Source organism: Gallus gallus, chromosome 4, assembly GCF_016699485.2.
Source record: "Gallus gallus isolate bGalGal1 chromosome 4, bGalGal1.mat.broiler.GRCg7b, whole genome shotgun sequence".
NCBI lineage: Eukaryota > Metazoa > Chordata > Aves > Galliformes > Phasianidae > Gallus > Gallus gallus.
In genome coordinates this window covers 64,353,202-64,371,175 of record NC_052535.1, presented here as the reverse complement: position 1 = coordinate 64,371,175, position 17,974 = coordinate 64,353,202, and the positions used below count along the sequence as shown (strand labels likewise).

The 17,974-nt window shown below is 41.1% G+C and overlaps 1 protein-coding gene across 8 annotated transcripts in view; it reads left to right on the top strand.

Annotated features, from left to right (window-relative positions):
- The window catches only part of CRACD (KIAA1210), a 111,313-nt gene that overhangs the window by 66,965 nt on the left and 26,374 nt on the right, over positions 1–17,974 (top strand). For all 8 annotated transcript variants that reach the window (XM_040699009.2, XM_040699012.2, NM_001389400.2 and 5 more), the window contains one exon: positions 6,998–7,166. In XM_040699009.2, the coding sequence (XP_040554943.1) occupies positions 6,998–7,166 (169 nt within the window). The remainder of the gene's footprint in view (positions 1–6,997; positions 7,167–17,974) is intronic.

The window sequence follows — 17,974 nt, the reverse complement described above, 5'->3', positions numbered from 1 at the left end:
GGTGGCTGGTACCCTGGGCTTTGATGACTACTATACCTGTTCAGAGTAGGACAGACACTACCAGCACTGCTAGTGTCCTTCTGAAGCTTATAAGTCATCTATCTGAATATTTGTCAATCCAGTTTCCTTACTGATGTCATATCCCTGCATCTACAATGCATTAATTTCCCTTAGCAGTAATACCTTTAACTGTCCTCCCCAGAACAGGAAGGTCATCTGAGTACTTTCTGTTTTATTTGATTCTGGGACATTGTAAATGATAAGTAAATTCCAGTCTGGGCAGGTGGTTTTGAAGAAAACATATTGTCTCCTTTGTCAGCGAAATTAAATTGTCTTCAACTTCTGTATTCATTTGCTGTATTTCAGCAGTTCAGTGGTGATAATAGTTTGTGATCTCACCACTGTGAGACAGCATGTGATAAGCATCGTTAGTCACAGTGGCAAATTCTGGCCTGGAATCAAACCAGCATGGAAATAGGAAATCGTTTTTTTTCTTTATTCTCTCTGACTAAAGGAAGAAAAATCCAAAGACAGATTTTAAAAAGAAATGTCTGGTCCCTGTAGTACAGGGAGAAAGAGTTGCTCATTCGCTCAAATACCTTTTTATAAGTACATAATTTAAGATATTTTTTAAATGCTTAGATTTATAAATGCTTGAGTGTCTCTCTTTATGGCTGTTCCTCTTCAATTTTTCTCTTCACAAGCAATTAATTTTCTATCATAAAATAGAATGGGTAGAGAAAGGGGAGATTTCAGTGAACATCACAGTAGTAGCTGGACTGTTCAGTTTTTTTATCATCTTGATGGTATGGATCTTATGAAGAATACCTTATTGATATTTCATTTTGTAGTGTACGTACAGATACCTTATTTGGCTAACATTTAAAACTATTTCTACTTACTAGTATTTTTTATTAATATAATCACATCAGTGGCCAAATAAATTTGGTTACAAAGTGCATCTATCTGAGTATTTTATGAAATCAATGATGTTAGTTTTACAAAGAAGAAAAAATATTCAGGATTTTTTCTATTTCTTAGATATTTGTAAGGAAGTCTGAGCTGTAAAATCATATCAGATGTTTCTAACGTTACTAGTCAGTAAGTGTTTCAAATGATATCCTGTTTTTCCACTTTGATTCTGGAAACCAAAGGCAAACCATGACCACCTTAATCCTTCAGCTGCCTCCAAACTGCAAGAACTCTACTGCAGATATGCCAGTCAGGTACTGCTTTTGGTCTGTGCTCCAAGCTTTCCTTTCTTCCTTAATAAATAACAGAATTATTTATTTATTTCGCATATTTTATTATGACAAGATGAGGAGTTGAGTTCATTTTAAGCTCCTTTGTTCTGGCACAACATTTGGGATCTCGTGCATTCAGGACACTGCTTGGTAATAGCTGTCACGAGCATGCTGTTGGCATTTGTGCTTTTTGCGCTGACAAGGTTTGATCTACAGCTTTCATGCTTCCTTCATGAAAGTCAACATATTGTAAACCAGTGGTTTCTGTGAGAAAGAAATGATCCTTCTCACACTGGTGGAAAAAAATGGAAGAAGAGGCACTGCAGCCTGGCCTTATGCAGCTCACATCACCTTTGGGAGGCTGGTGCTATTTGCAGCTGGCCAGTAGTTCAGATTTAAATAGTTTCAAGCAGTTGTCATCACATTTAAAAAATGAATCTGCTGAGGAAATCCCACGTTCATCAGAATTATTTCACTGAGAAGGAGACAGTAAGCCAACATGTCTACTATGTTGACATCAAGTGTTTAATGCGTATCAAGAAACCTCGGATAAAACCCAGAATACCGACAGGTTCTTCCGTGAACTGCTTTGGTTTATAAGCCTTGCCCTAGTACAATTAGTTTTTTTCCCTACTGTTACATAATGAATGAATGCTTTGCTGGTGAATCAGAAGCCACTGCAGTGTCTTCCTAAGTGTCTGCCTTGATCAGGAGGGAGCTCCATCTTTCTGGCCCTAAAGGTGCTGCGCAAAGTTGACTGTGATGGGGCAAGGTGGCAGGATGTCAGTGTCAGAATAGAGGGGCATGAGGAATGTGAGGCTTTCTGACCTCCAGCAGTGCTCCTTGGTTTCTTAATAAAACTATGAGCACAAAAATGATACAGCTGGCTGGAAAGTCTTTGTATGTGGGGAAGGGAGGAACATGGGAGCTCACAAATGGCACACTCCTTCCAGTGTGAAGAGGCAGAGTGGAAAGGAGTGGCATCTACTTGGCTCTAGTTCATCTGCGTAATCTCATGTAAATACAAGCTCTGCTCTTCACTGTCCTCCTTTAATATCTCCTTCTTGCTGATAATGATAACTGTGGCAATTCTTGTGCAGCAGAAACTAAGTTCTTTTACCTTGAAGTAAATAATGTAAGGACTATACAGGTTTTACTTTTCCTGTTACTTCCATGTGTAAAGAGTAGTGTTGAAGTTGCTCTTTTCTGGGTCTGGAAAATAAAGTATGTTTTATGGTGTTTGTTTGAACTTCAGTAGAATCTGTTATGCTGATTCTTGTTTCCTAACATCTGTTTCAGCTACATGTGATTTCTTTGGAAGGTACAGTCTTCAGGAGGAAGGGAATCACAGCATGATCTGTTGTTTATGGAAATGTTCTTGCTTCTGCAGGTGGCAAGGGAAAGCAGATGTTTCTGGAAAGCAAGATTTGTTCTTGCTGTGTTATAGTTACTTTAGGAAGTATTACTTGTTTATTTCAGGTAATCCAAGAATGCCTCATCTTCTCTGTGGGATAAGGTTTGCAAGAAATAATATCTCTTGTAAGATCAGTTGATACTCTTGGAAAAACAGACAAGTATTGGCAGGCTGTTTTTCCTTAGTTGTACCAAAGGGTTTTAGGAAAGCATTGTGGCTGCACCAATTTGTTGCCTTGTCTCTCCCAGTCTTGTTTGCATTTACTGTTTCTCAGGAATCAATTTCATCTTGGGTTACATTATCATATCTCAGTCAGCGTGGGACTATTGCTTACTGTCCGCTTTATGAGTGCTATGCTGTGATGCTAAATGTCTCACACAGCTGGACTTGAATTCCTTGCTGAGAAGTTATGCTACTGAATCCGAATCTCAGCCTTTTTCTTCTGTTCATCCTTATTTCCCTCTCTGTTAGCTTTTACACATTTCCTCAAGCTCTTTGGTGTTAGTGTTTGTGTATTTGGGACATGTCCATCTATCACCCCCAGTTGCTGAGGTTTCTTATTGTTTGTTTTTGTTGTGTATGAAAGAGAGTGCAATGGACTAAGGGAAGATCATGGGGGCAGAAAGCATACGGAAACCAGCTTTCCCTGTGAAATTTGATGAATGCCAACAGGTAGTGGAGCTCATATTTTAAAACACGGGACTATAGTTAAGCTGGGACCAGAGCCTACTCTTGTCCTTCCTTGTTTCCAAAGAATTAGTTTCCTGTTCCTGGGGGAGTGGAGACACTTCTCCAGGGAGTGCTGCTTTTGGTTCTTCAGACAAGTACACTGCTTGCTCTCTTTCTTATCATTTAAATCTCTTCCTGCAGTTACATTATGTTCCACCAGCCCTTATGTTGAAGACTCTTCCCGGTTTTTGAAAAGCATAGGAATTGCCATGCATTTGGATAACACTGAAGTATAGATACAAGCTATGTGATGGGGATTTGCAACTGGTACACTTTGCCAGCTGAAATCTAAAGGCTGTGCCTGGTATAAAAGCAATAAACCCCATTTCACTTGCATTTGTCTTTACTGGATTTGCTTGGAAGTGATGTGGGAGGAGCAGACATTCCTCTTGGTTTCCCGTCTGTCATGAGGAGCAGAAGGGCACTGGCTGCCCTTGTTACAGTGCAGCTGGACGCTACGTGGCTTTATGCAGCTGACAAGTTATATGACAGGTTAAAGATTATATCAATTTGCTCAGCTACTCTTCTGGAATAAGTTGAGAAGGCAGCGTCTGCCATATGTGTCATGTTACCCTAGTTATTATCCAGCATTGTTTATCTGTCACCTTCACACCTCGTGAGTTGTTTTTTGTTTGTTTGTTTGTTTGTTTTTTGTGTGTGTGTGTGTTTCAGAACTGATTTACTGGTAACTGTTTACAGTGACTTGAACAAGAAAGTCAGGCAGAGAAAAAGGTTTAATTGCTGATTTCCAGTGTTCTGCTGGGGCTGGATTTGCAGGATTCCTGTTTGCATGATTAAGGAGAGAAGGAAATGGCCCACATAAGCTTTTCTGGCTATTTCAGCAGTTGTCCTTGACACAAGTTAACGGCACTGGGTACCCAACTGTCTGCCTTATCTATCCCATTTTTTCCTTCTGCAGCGTAGGTGGACAAGAAGGCTGAGCCATATTTGAGCTGTGGCATCAGACTTGAATGGCTTTTGCACAGGCTGTTATCTGCTGCACTGCCAATGTTTTCATTCCCATTTTTGTAATTGTTTTACTGTTATAGGAAGGATTTTACCCTGTAGGTGATACCAACCCATGTTTTCCTCTCTAAAGTCTGACGATAGGTTTACATACTAGACTTTGCCTTATCATTTAGAGTTGACTACTCCTAATGCCTGCACCGTCAGGATCAGGAAGGTTGTGTGCAGCCTGTGCAGAGAAGTGTGCTTGCTGGTTTTGCAGTGACTCAGAAAGCCTGATTTAAAGAATTCAAAGTAATGCAGTTGTGATGATGCTGGGTGGAGCAGGAATCAGCTAAGAGACATGCTAAATCACATGGGAATAAACAGACCTTGGCTGGAGATACAATCATGCTGGCTTTCATTCATTTTGAAATGAAAGCTGGGTTGATCTGTCTTACCTGTTCAAAACTTGGAATGAACACAGCTCGAAGTTGAGGAGGCAGTGCAGTTTTATCCATAGACCTCTGGAACAGGAGGGGACAAGGATAATGTGGATATGTAACATGCTGAGAACATTTCAAAAATGCTGCAAATTGATTTATGCAGCAGATTACATTACCTAGCAGAAATGGGAGCTTTCAAAGAAGGCTGAGGAGGCAGGCAATGTGGGAACCATGTTAAAGCAGCTCTTTCACCCAGTCTCATGTCTGGTGCTGATGCTTCTCTCCTGTATAATCTGCCATTTGTTTTATGAGTTTTTGCAGACAGTCTCTGAAGTGGGTGAAGGACTTGGGGCAGCTGTGGCCTAAGGCAAAAAATCTTTGCCTGATTGCATGGTACAGGCTCTGTGTAACAACACATTTCTCTGAAGTTAGAATGGAGCAGCAGGCAGTTCATCTGGCTGGAGACGTGAGTTGGTTGGCTCACAGAAAGCAGATCTCAGAAACAGGGAGAAACAAATGTGTGTCACCTGGTAGTCCAGCAGTTCATCCTTCTGTCTTTATACAGCTAGTGGGATGCAGCGTTGTCTTAACAAAGTTGCACAAATGCCATGAATCTTAACTGCTGAATGAGAAGGATGATACCTGTGTAAAAATCTTTAAGATTTTTAAATGGAAATGTGCTGTTAGGATGTATTGCATCTTTGATTTGTTATTTCAATCTAGGTTTCCTGCTTCATCCATGATCAGGTACAGATGTGCTCAGATTCGCGAGGAGTCTGTTACAGCTTTCCTGCTCTTTGTGTGAGTTTGTTCCCTCCCCTGGGTTCAGCTCAGGCCATCTGGCACCCTGCTTTTTGGAAACCACTGGTCATTGGAGGTAGCCAGATCCCAGAGTGCTCATGCATGTTTTCTCTCACTAAACACTCCATCATCATGCCTCCAGCAGCTGCAGTGAGTGTTACTTAGGTGTGGCTTTGTCATACACAGGTATAACAGAGTGGAACATAAAACCCGATCCTGGTCAAATGTTCCTACAGAAGGCTTGTAGGTATTTATAAAACCAAATTGCTACTTCGTGCTGAGCAACAGCTCTTAGGGAAGAGCAAGGCGTGCACACAGTCTGGGAGAAAAGCACATAGAGGGATTTAAATAGCTTACAGAACTGTTGTGTGTACACCAGTACAATGCGATGCTTCTCAAACTGGATTAGGACAAGAGACTAAAAGTTGTCTCAGTCCACTCACTGGAGACTCAAAGTTGTTTTAAAACAGCCCACTGGCTTAAGTAGATTCAGTTCAGAATTAGATACAGGTAGAGAAGAACTCAAACTGTTGACAGTACAGTGTTCTAGAAATTCTTTGGTGCAATCTAGCCCAGATAAATTAACCTCTTGTTGGCAGTGCTTAACAAGAAACTCCTGGTGATTTTTCTTTAATACATGTTGATGAAAAAGTCATTTGAAGCTATATTTATTTTCTTAATTCTTTTTTGGAAAAAAAAAAAAATATCACTTCTGGTTAACTTCTTAAATATTTTGTTCTTGTCTTCATGTCTGCTTTGTCTTTTGGCTGTGTTGTTTTGGTGAAGTTTTTAAAAAGTATCTCAAGGAAGAGATGCTTGGTTAAGTACTATCCTCCGTTACTTTGGGGGGGGGGGAGGAAAGGTCAGAAAAATGTGTATCAAGCAGCTCATTAGCAAAGTAACAGAACTTTGTTCATGTTCTCTTTGCTCATTTGCAAATTGGCATGCCTGTCTAGTTATGAGGCTGCAAAAGGAGAGTCCAGCAAGTGATTTTCAAATTCTTTCAATTGAAGACAGAGGATCCTTCACCTGCAGTGCAGGGGTAATCAAAAAGGTGCTTGTCTATTGGTGAAGAGATCAAAATATAAGCATGGTACAAAGCCTAAAAATGAGCCCCAAAATTATGTTCTGGCCTTGCAAAATTATCCTTTTCTTTATTTCAGTAATCAGCTGATACCTACGAGCAGATCCCTAAATCCAAAAACAGATGTTTTAATGCTCTTACTTTTGCTTTGTCAATACTGTACGTCAGCAGGGAATTGCAGCCCAGCATTTACATTGTAAGTGCAGGCTGCTCCGGGCTGCTGCTTTGCTCTTTGACCGTGTTCCTCCTTTGAAGACACTAACCCTGCGTGCTGGTGAGTAGTGCTGGGTGCTGCTGCCCTCAGCCCTGCCCGTGTTTGTCTTGTCATCTGCAGACAAGAAAAAAGCAGGCAAGTTCCAGCCCTTCAAGAAGTTATTTGGCAAACGGAAGAAAAGGGAACCTGTGTCAGATTGCGAGGAAGCCAAACTGAAGCCGAGCCACTCCTTTGGGAACGTCTGCAATGGTACCTTCTCCTCTGACGAAGAGCCAAACACTGGGCTGAGGTAAGTGTGTGTGGGTCGGTGGAGCAGCCTATGCAAACACAAAGCTTCTTGCCCCTGCTTTTGGGCAGTGCTTAATGGCAGACGGTTGTGTGCTGGTTGTTAGGAAGCGGGTGCATCTCTTTGAACTTTATACGTGCTGCTGCAGAAACTGAGATCTCACTTCTTGCACACGGTACTTGCTGTGCAGGTATACATAAGAGAAATCACAGGGCTAAGCAGAAATGAATTTGAATCCATGATTGAGCTTCATGATTTAGTGTGTCTAAGCAGTAATATTAATGGCACCTTTGCTTTTAAAATCAAGGGAGGGGAACTTTGAGCTGGCGGCTACAGAAACTTTATTGCATACTTTTTCCTGCAAGGTGATATCTCTGGTTCAAAAAAGAAATATCCTCTTTGAATCCATCTCTTCATGGCTTTTGCATTGTAATTAAACGTACTGCTTTTATTCTGCTCCTATCTGAATGTAGAGTAGAATAGGAAGAGTGAGGAGAGAGACACCTGCTAATCAGATCCTATTGCAGTGGCAAGAAGGATTAGAAAGAGAGCTTGAGAATTTGCTACAGAAATAATGGGAGGGAGGGCATTAATAAAGTTCTTCACAGAAACCGCATGGAATTAGTAAGTCAACAGTCTCTAACTAGGGAGAGAAGTGGCAAAAAGAACAACAACAAAACAACAGGCAAACACAAAAACAAACCACCAACAGCAGCAACAACAAAACTAGATGCACAAACCAAGTGGGTTCATGTTTCACTCCTGAAACATGTTTCACTGTTTCAGTGGTTCACTCCTGATCAAAGCCTGCTTCTTTGGAAAAAGAGAAACTGCAGTGGGGAGTGTGAGCATCTGAAAGGAACAAAAGATCTGAGAGCATCAAGAAGCTGCACCAAATTGCCCTTCTCAAGAAATAAATGCACATCAGAAACACAGCCTGCACGTTATTTTCAGTGGTGCAGAATCACAGTTGTGAAATGTGATATTTAGATATATATCACATTTATCTGACTATTTATAAAGTGAGATGTTTTGTTTTATTCTGTATGTTCTTTGTTTCCCTGTTGGTTTCTGCAGTGCACTCTTGTATGCCTCTTTGGCCTGTCTAAACTTTTCAGTAAATCCAGTCTGAAGGTAGCTGCATTGTAGATGGGAGATTTGGCTGACTGTTGTGGCATTGCATTACTGTATGCAGGATGCCAAGTGACTGTAAGAAGTTACAGTACCTTTTACCTCAGGAGCGAGCTAGTGATCATAGAGTCACAGAATTGTTTGAATTGGAAGGGACCCTTAAAGGTCATCTTGTCCAATTTCCCTGCAGTAAACAAGGACGTTTACAGCTAGATCAGGTTGCTCAGAGCCCTGTCCAACCTGACCTTGAATGTCTCCAGGGATGAGGCATCTACCACCTCCCTGGGCTACCTGTTCCAGTGCTTCACTACCCTTATTATAAAAAAAAACTTTTTTCTTATATCCAGTCTAAATCTCAACCTTTTTAGTTTGAAACCATTTCCCCTTCTCCTATCCCACTGGAAAACTGCTTAAAGAGTTTATCCCCTTCTTCCTTATAGTCCCCTGTTAGATACTGAAAGGTGCATATCAGGTCTCTCCAGAGAGTTCTCTTTTCCAGGCTGAGCAGCCCCAGTTCTCTCAGCCTGTCTTTGTAGGGAAGTGTTCCATCCCTTTGATCATTTCTATGGCCCTCCTCTGGATGCACTCCAACAGGTCCATGTCTCTCCAGTGCTGAGGACTCCACATCTGGATGCAGTTCTCCAGGTGAGATCTCATCAGCGCAGAGGGGCGGGATCACCTCCCTCAACCTGCTCGCCACGCTTCTTTTGATGCAGCCAATATGACTGGCTTTCTGAGCTGTGAGGGCACATTGCTGGCTGTTGTCCAGCTTGCTGTCCACCAGTACCCCCCAGCTCCTTTTTGACAGGACTGTGCTCTATCCTAACATCCCCCAGCTTGTATTGGTAGTGGAGGTTGCCACAGCTCATGCACAAGCCTTGTTAAACCTCATGAGATTCTCCTGGGCCCACTGCTTGAGCCTATCTAGGTCTCTGTGTTTGGCATCCCATCTGTCAGACATGTCTACTACACCACACAGCTTGGTGTCATCTGCAAACTTGCTGAGGGTGCATTTGATACCACTGTCAATGTCGTTGCTGAAGATACTGAAGAAGATTAGTCCCAGTACAGACCCCTGAGAGACACTTGTCACTGTCGTATGTCACTAATCTCTATCCAGGCATTGAGCCATTGACCTCTACTTTCTGGGTACAATCTTGCAACCAGTTCTAATAATCAGTATAATTGCAGATGTTTGAGTTAAATGCAGGGAAAAGCTGTTTAAGTAATCTAACATACAGCTGTTTATAGGTTGTCTGCCAGTAAGCACATTATCATACTTTTCATTATTCATATAGAAATCAACCAAAGCAAATACAAGTAACTAGTAATATACTTATATGGCTAAATCTGGAGTAGACTATAAATCCATTTGCTTCAAGATCTAAGAATGAGAAAAGATGGCATATTTTTAAAAAGTTTAGTACAAGTTCCAATTTTGAAAAAAAAAAAACCAAAAAAAAAAAAGTGGAAGTTCCTTTACTTGGACTCTCTGAATGCAGTGTTTCAAAGGATGTGGCATTAAACCTGACAAGTCTTTAAGACGCAAGTGTGACAACATTGGTTTTCCAGGGAAGAATCTCTCAGGAAACATCAGTCTATTGAGTGCGCTGTCCATGAAATGGGACCTTTTTATTTGTAAATCCCCATCCAGTTCTCCATAATCCTCATACAACTGTTCTCAGATCACCTTCATAAACTCATCTTCATTAAGAGGAAACTACCTAAAGATTGTAATTCCTTCTCCGTGCTGTGTTATGCTGCCTATGAAGATGTGAGAGATTTATGGTCTTGTAAACAACTTTGCTTAGTATTTGTTGTATGTTTGTCAGCATGGGCTGCTGTTAAGACTGGCCCTGGAATGTCCAGCTCTTTGCCCTCATTGAGGTGAGGGGTCTGGAGCACAGACCTTATGAAGAGCGGCTGAAGGAGCTAGGGTTGTTCAGTCTAGAGAAGAGGAGGCTCAGGGGAGACCTTATTGCTCTCTATAACTACCTGAAGGGAGGTTGTGGTGAGCTGGGGGTCAGCCTCTTCTCCCGGGTGACTAGTGATAGGACTAGAGGGAATGGCTTCAAGCTGCGCCAGGGAAGATTCAGGCTGGACGTTAGGAAATAGTACTTCTCTGAAAGGGTGGTCAGGCACTGGAATGGGCTGCCCAGAGAGGTAGTGGAGTCACCGAGCCTGGTGGTGTTTAAAGAGCGTTTGGATGTTGTGTAAAGGGACATGGTTTAGCGAGAACCATTGATGAAGGACGGATAGTTGGACTGGATGATCCTGTAGGTCTTTTCCAACCTTAGCGATTCTATGATTCTATGATTCTCATAGAGCTGTGCCAGACTGTGCAGGAGGTACTTCTCACCCAATGAATTCAGCTTCATTTCTGCTTGTGCAGACTGCATACATAAGCTGTGTGATTTCTCAGAACACATTCATTCTAAGCTATTTGCTTTTCAAGCTGTATCCCTGTTGCACTTGGTCAGATAATTTGTGAGACCGTATAAATTCACTGTTTAATTTTGATTATTGTGGAAGCCAGAAGCATTCCCTTGCAAATACAAAGGCTGGTTTCTGAGAGTCATACCACTAAAACTTCAAAGTTATCTTCCCTTGATCACTGATATCTTGCCAGGAGACCTCAATTCTAGAGGTGTAAACTGGAGACCTGCAGAATTGAAGGAAAATCTTTGTAATGTTTACCCAATGTCTGCACTTGAAGACATACTTCATGTGGATTTTAAGGCATAGGATGAAGTATTTTGCACAGTTCTCATAATCAGACTATATAGATTAGCAAAATAAGGAGTAAACAGTTTGTGGAACAGAGCTGGGGCAGGGTGCGCAGCACGTTCTCAAGCTGTGTCAGGAGTTTTATTGCTTGTGACTGGAAGTTCCCAGGAGAGCCACCCTGGGGTGGTGAATGCAGACACATAGCAGCAAACGAATCAGACCACACATGAACAAAGCTGCAAGCTGCATAAGCAGCAGGCTCCTGAGAGAAACAAAAGTCTCCTACTTTGCCACTGCTGGCCTTTTTCATAATATTTTTTGGAGAGAAAATAGTATGATGAAGATTATAATTTACCTAAGAGTTATTTGACCTGTACATTTTAATTTTGCATTACTTTTGAATTTTGTGTCTGAATGGGCAAAAAGTATTCAAACAGAGAGGGCAGGAAGCAGAAATAACAACGTAGTTAGAACGCTGTTTCTCTAATGGACTGAAATTTGAGAAAGAAGCCTACAGAAAGTGGAAAGAAATGGTGAATTGCAGGGATGTAAAGGATAAGGGAGAGTCCTTTTGAGTTACTTACTGATGGGAGGACTAAGCAAACAGTTCCTTCCGCTCTAAGTGAGGAGGGAATGATGGCAATAAGCGATTGCATGAAAACCACAATTTCAGTCCCTTTTTAACTAGTCCTAGTTGTACTTTTTAGTATTGTGTACTGCGTCTACTTTTAGTCTATTTGAACTTTGTTCCTATGAGTGCAGCTTATACTGAGTTTATGCATACAGGGATTGAAGTGTCACAGCTTTGAAAGAACATGTATTCCAAATAAAACACTGTTCTTTCTGGCAGGGACAGAAGGGGACCTGTATTCTTGTACTTGTTTTTACAGAAGTTAGAGGTAGCGGAGGTTTGTTGTGTGCTCATCCACCCTTTCTGTCATTGTTCCCAGATGAGCCTGTACTTCAGAAAACAATGATTCTGTAAACAGTGCATTTAGCTTGGAAATTTCTGCAGGTAATTGTGGTCTTTTCCTCCTTCAAGAACAGCATATTATATTAGGTCTAGGGAGTGATACTGTTTACTCATCGTTACTCATCTCTTTTATCTTCATTTTAGCTTCTGAATATTTCATTTTCATTTTGCATCTCATATGAATGAGGACCAGCTCATCTGTGTCAAATATGGCCTTTGTTAACTAACTGCTAATCAATAGCATGCAGTCCCATTGTCATAGAGACTGACCTGAAAAATGAATGCAGTCCTATTTTTGTCATTTCTCAGGTGACTCTTGTTATTGCTAAGGTAGTATACTTGACATCTACCTTAAAAGAATATGTGGTGATTGATTAAATAAGGCGAAAGATAATGATAGGAGTAACTGCTCAGTCTCTTTCTAGACTTCATATTGCCTTCTGAGCAAATCCAGCCCCTGCTGTGATGGCATGTTCACCTTGCTGCTCACATTTCCTTGCTGGTTGCATGGGTGATACAGTTCATGTGAATAGCCTCTCTCGTGTTACTTTGAGAGGGATAGTGAAAAGCGTAGGACAAGCATTAAGGTCTCCTTCCCTTAGTGTTGACCTATACTAACTGTACATACCAGATTTGGTGTAGATGACAGTGAGCAGGATGTGAAGATTTAGATTTCTGCTCCATGCCACCCTACAGATTTCATTTAAGGCTTAATCCCAAGATACAGGAAGTCTGTTTTCAGTATCTTATTTAGACAGACTGTTATAAAGCAGGCATATCAAAATACCTGTTGGCATGCAGTCTTTCCTAAAATTTCTCGAAGAAGCTCATTATATTTTCAAGTCTTTTTAAAATAAAGTTTTGTTTCTACTTTCAGATCAAACTTGGAAGCCTAATACATAAACTTTTAATGTTTGTATTTATATATATATTTCTTTTCTGCATGACTATTAGAGCATTTGATCTCATGGAAATGATTCACCAGCAGCTCAGCTGTTGAGTTTCTAAATTTGAGAGTGGGGAGGAGGAAACTCAACCACCTATAAGTTACAATTTTTGGAAATCTGCTTTGTCAAAATAGGAAGAATAAGAAAACTTTTATTTAATGTATTTTTTTTCCATTGTGAATGCCTGCCTTCATTGGGAATGCCTTAGATCAGTAGTGCTTGGTGTGCATCTTTTCCTGGAGCCTTTGTATTACAGAAGCACTGTGGTTGAATTAAATATCTCCTTCAATGTTCCTGGACAGAGAAGACTGTGGCAAAGAGCAGCTTTTCTCTCACCAGTCTATTTGCCTGTATTCTTGTAGAGGATTCATTACAGGTGGTGGTGAAACAGGTTGTTCCTCCTTTTCTCTAATTTATGTTGCAGCTGTGCAGCACAAGAATAGGATCCACAACTGCTTTATGAGTGGCTATTTCTGATCTGTACTGAGTGGTAGGAAGATTGCAGAAAGCCTTTCTGAAATGGTTCCAAGTGTCTTTACTGAACATAAGGCACCATGCTAAGTCTAACATCATGCTTAGCATTTTTCTTGCCACTTCAGCTCTTGTTTTTCTCCTCTCTGTCACCAACTTCATTAAGTCTTTCTTTGTGCTTTGGAAGCTTTGTTCTCAAGTATGGGAGCTAGGACTTTCCACCTCCTGTTGCAATTTTATCACTTAGTAGTAATTTGCGTGCAATACCATCATGTTATCTTTATTACTTTTTAACCATTAGATATAAAGCTGCTTCATTATGTACACCATCGCTTGTATATGATTTTGAGATCTCTTCAGCACGCTTTCTCAGTGACTCAGTCCTCAACAGTACATGTAGTGGATTCCCAGGTCAAGTGCAATATGCAGACCATTTAGACTTCTGCTCTTTCCACTACTCTGTATTTCTGTGATAGCTGGTGAGTTGTCTGCAATCCTCAAGTTATGTTACTTGCTGAATTACTCGAAACCAGAGTGCTGCCTTTCTTTGCATTGTGTACTGACACTTGGAGGATTTGGTGAATAGTTGCATAAAACTCATATGTCAAGAATTATCTTGTACTATGTCATTATCTTCCCAGCAGGGAGCAGCGACAGTAGGGCTGCTCCTTGAAGGAAGGCAGATTTGACACTGAGGCAATCCCACAACAGGGTAGGGACCTTGCTACCCACAGTCCAGTCTCACAGTACAAGGATAGGGTAGAAAAGCAAGGATAGAGGGACAGATCCAAGTCCAATCACGTGCACAGATAAGACAGTATCTGGATGATAAGGCAGTCCTAGGCTGAGCAAGGAGATCAGTCTGTAGGTCAGGGTTAGGATCAGGTCCACAGTGAGAATACAGGGCAAGCCAGGAAGCCAAGGAGCTGATTGAGGTCTGGATTTAGAACTAAAACTCACATTCCAGCACTGTGTAAACAGATGAAAGAAAATAGCTACAAATGCATCTCAGAATTACAGTCCACTGTAATCTATTAAAGTATTAATGTATTTCTGGAATGAATAGATAATACAATTTTCTGTTTTTCATCTCTGGCTGCCCTGAGGACATTCACGGGAGAGGAAGAGAGTTGGAATCAGATTTCTATTTTTTTTAAACAAATTAAGTAAAGGCTAATGTCTGTACCTGTCATTTCCCTGCAGCACTACTCTGGCAGGTGACTCTCAGATGTTTTTGAAGGGATTATAGAAAGGGTCAATGCATGGCCAAAACATGTTTGTTCTTGCACTGCATACTTAGTGAATTTTCCAGTGTTAAAAAACAGCCAAATCTTCAAAAGTTGGCTATTCCTGATTGGATTTATGGAATTGGTTTCTATTATAAACTTAGAGCAGTGGAAGTCATGAGACTGTTTTTCATGTGGTTGTTTTTTTGAGTCTGAACATGAAAGAACAGAACAACGCCTTCTTTTCCTTTATTTTCCATTTTCTATTTCTAACTCTTTAATATCAGAGTGGGAGGAACAGTTATGAGACTCTGAAGAGGCAATTGGTGGTGTGAGATTTCTGTACAACAGTAATTCATCAGTGCGGGGTTATGCAAGAGCTGAGTGTTAACCTGCTGGCAAAACTTTCTCTTTTTGAGGACATCGTGTTTGTCTTTGAGAGGAAAAGTAGCTCAGGAGGAAGTTAGGTAGCTTAGCCTTGCATTCTGTGTAGCGTCACCCCTGTACCAACCATGGTTTACTTACAGGTGCAGTCTCACAGCAGTATAACTGGATCAAAGTCCAGACTGCAGTTGTCAGACTCTTTCCTGCAGCTTTCTGGATGTGTGTTCCAGCCCTCTCCTGCAGCTGCCACAGGTGCTTATGCCAGTTTTCTCTCAGCCAGACCAGGAAGATGTGGGTTTTATTTTTTCCAAGTTAGTTATTTATCTAAATAAGTTCCCTCAGTTGTTTCACGTGAACCACTAAGCAGGCATAAAAGAAGTGACAGGAACACGTGGGAAGGAGGATAAGGGAAGAAAGGGTAATACCTCACCCACTCATAACATGAAGTAGCTAGAGCTGATAAAAGATCCCATGCTATACAGACACAGTGCGCAGTCATGGATGACTGATGGGGATCCGAAGAACAATATTCCTGTTTGCTCTTGTTCTTAGTATTCGGGGATCTGTGTATTCAGGGATCTATGCTGAGATGAAAGTAGAGCAAAGAAAGCCCTGAGAATTCGTGAAATTTAAATTTACCTTTACTCCAACTGTAAAAAATAATAATAATTTTGAAAATTTGTGTACTGAAAGTGAAACTGGAACAGAATAGTTGGGTAACAGCACATCTCCAGAGATAACGTCTGTAAGGATTTGCTCTAAGAGCTGTGTGCTTTGGAGTAGCACATTCATAATTCATTTAATTCTGTCAGGCTTCTAGAAGTGAGTCAGATTATGATTCAATTATTTTCAGCACAAACAGCCTTTGAAGTGTCATCGTCAGTATTACCTGCAGAAATACTTACTAGTTGATGCTGATGTTTTCCTAGATCTGAGCTACAACTGTAACCCATTTCTCTGACACACCTTGAATCTATCCAAAGCTGTTCCTGGTGCCCATGTGCCCTTTAGTGGAGGAGAGTCTGTAGACGTGAACTGGGAGGATTCTACTGTGTAAAGGCTTCTGAGAAAATCTTTAGCTGTAAGGATGGTAGTAGAAATAAGGGAGAATCAATTATTCCTACTGAGTTTTGACTTGAAATAAATTCAGTCTTTCTAAAAGTAGAACGCAAGGAGAGTGAAAAAAGGGGTGGAAAAAGAACCTTTGTGATATAATCTGTCAGGCTCACAGCTGGAGAGACTTGAAAGAATCCAAATGAGTAAAATAAGAGACCTTTCAGAAAATTCAAATAGTCTGGAGATCGCCTTAAATGCTTTTTAAACCCACCTGTAAAAGAAACAAAGATACTACAAAGTCTGAATATGCTTTTTTCTGATGTACTTTAACCTAGAAAGACATTTAAGAGGAAAAGTCATTTTTAGTTGGTATTGGATGTGGGGCTTTCAGAATTTCTCAGTCATGCAGGGCTGAAATATCCTGTGTAACTGAAGCATATTTTGAGGGGATACAGAGGAGAGAGGTCCCAGGTTAATTCACTACAGGGTTTCATGCAAATGTTTCGTATTCTGACAATTTTTAGTATGTTTGTTTTGGTAAGAAGTTAAAAAACAAAAGCTTTCAAAATACAGGTTTGGCCTCAGCTCTATAAAATGAAAGCAAGCAATGTTGTTTTCGTTCTTCTTCACCTTGTAATGAGGCGGAGCCTAAACTGAAAGCAGTGGGTGTATGGGAGAATATCAGAGAGATGCAGTAGATGTTCAGCATGGTCCTAACCAGCCAGTGTGGCCACTTGTCAGAGATAGGGTACTGAGCTGGTTGGACTTTCCATCTTGATGTTCTTATCATTGCAGGTCACAAAGTTCCCAAGTTCTTTCACGTAATCTGATGTCCCAAAGGAGGCTTTCGGTGATGTTTTACTAAGTCTGATCACACTGGCCATAAACACAGCCAAACCTTGGTGTATTGTGCATCACCAACAGGAGATTTTTTAGATGAGCTCGCAGGCAGGAGGTGAGATCTGACCACCAAGGATTTCCTCAGCAGAACGAGGAAGCGCTGTCCCCACAACTGTGAGCCAGACAGTCCACTGGCACTGACCTCAACAGTCTTTCTTCTTTTCCATTTTGGGGGTTCACATTATTGGGAAGTTCCTGTAGTTGGCAGTTCCTGCTCCTGGACAGCTGAAGCTTTGGGATTTGACCTGCTACTGAACCCTCTTCAGTTCAAAAGTTGCAGGTTGGCTTTTCCCCACTTAGATATTAACAGATGCATTAGTAAGGTCAAGCACAACTGGCAAACAAATCACCGGACTCTTTTGGTGCCTGAATTGCAGCCATTGCCTACTAATTAGTTGTGGTGAACAAAGGGGTAGGGATACACACGAGGTGTTTGATATTACTTGTACAGCAACAAAAATTCTGCGTGAAGGGAATGTCAGTGCCATGGGCACAATGAATAGCTGTGAGACGAAGCTGTAAGTGTCTGAACCATGGTATTGCTAGAAGAATCTGTGAGAAAGGATCCTCTTTGGAGCACAGTGTAACTGTACATCTTCAGCAGGTGTCTCAGCTTAAAGGTAAATTTTGAACTGTAAATTCAGAAGTCACTGTCCTTGCCTTCTGCACTTGCTGCTGTTTCACATACTCAACCATGCAAATGAAGGAGTGGTGAGCATGGGCTGATTTGTCAAATTTTGCATATTCCCCTCAATTTTGGTCACAGGCAAAAGGCTGTGAGTACATAGGCTTTGTATTATCTTTGTTGGTTATAATGCTGGAGCTTTTAGTTCAATCTCACCTGAATGGTTAAATTTAAAAAAACAGCTTCCTCTGAGCTTCATGTCAGAACCCTCATTTTGCAAGCCAGACCTGCTGGGATTTTTGTCTCCATTTAGGGGATATTTCTGAAACCTATAGTTCGTGGTGTGGTTCTTGGATGGCCAAGGAAGGTAG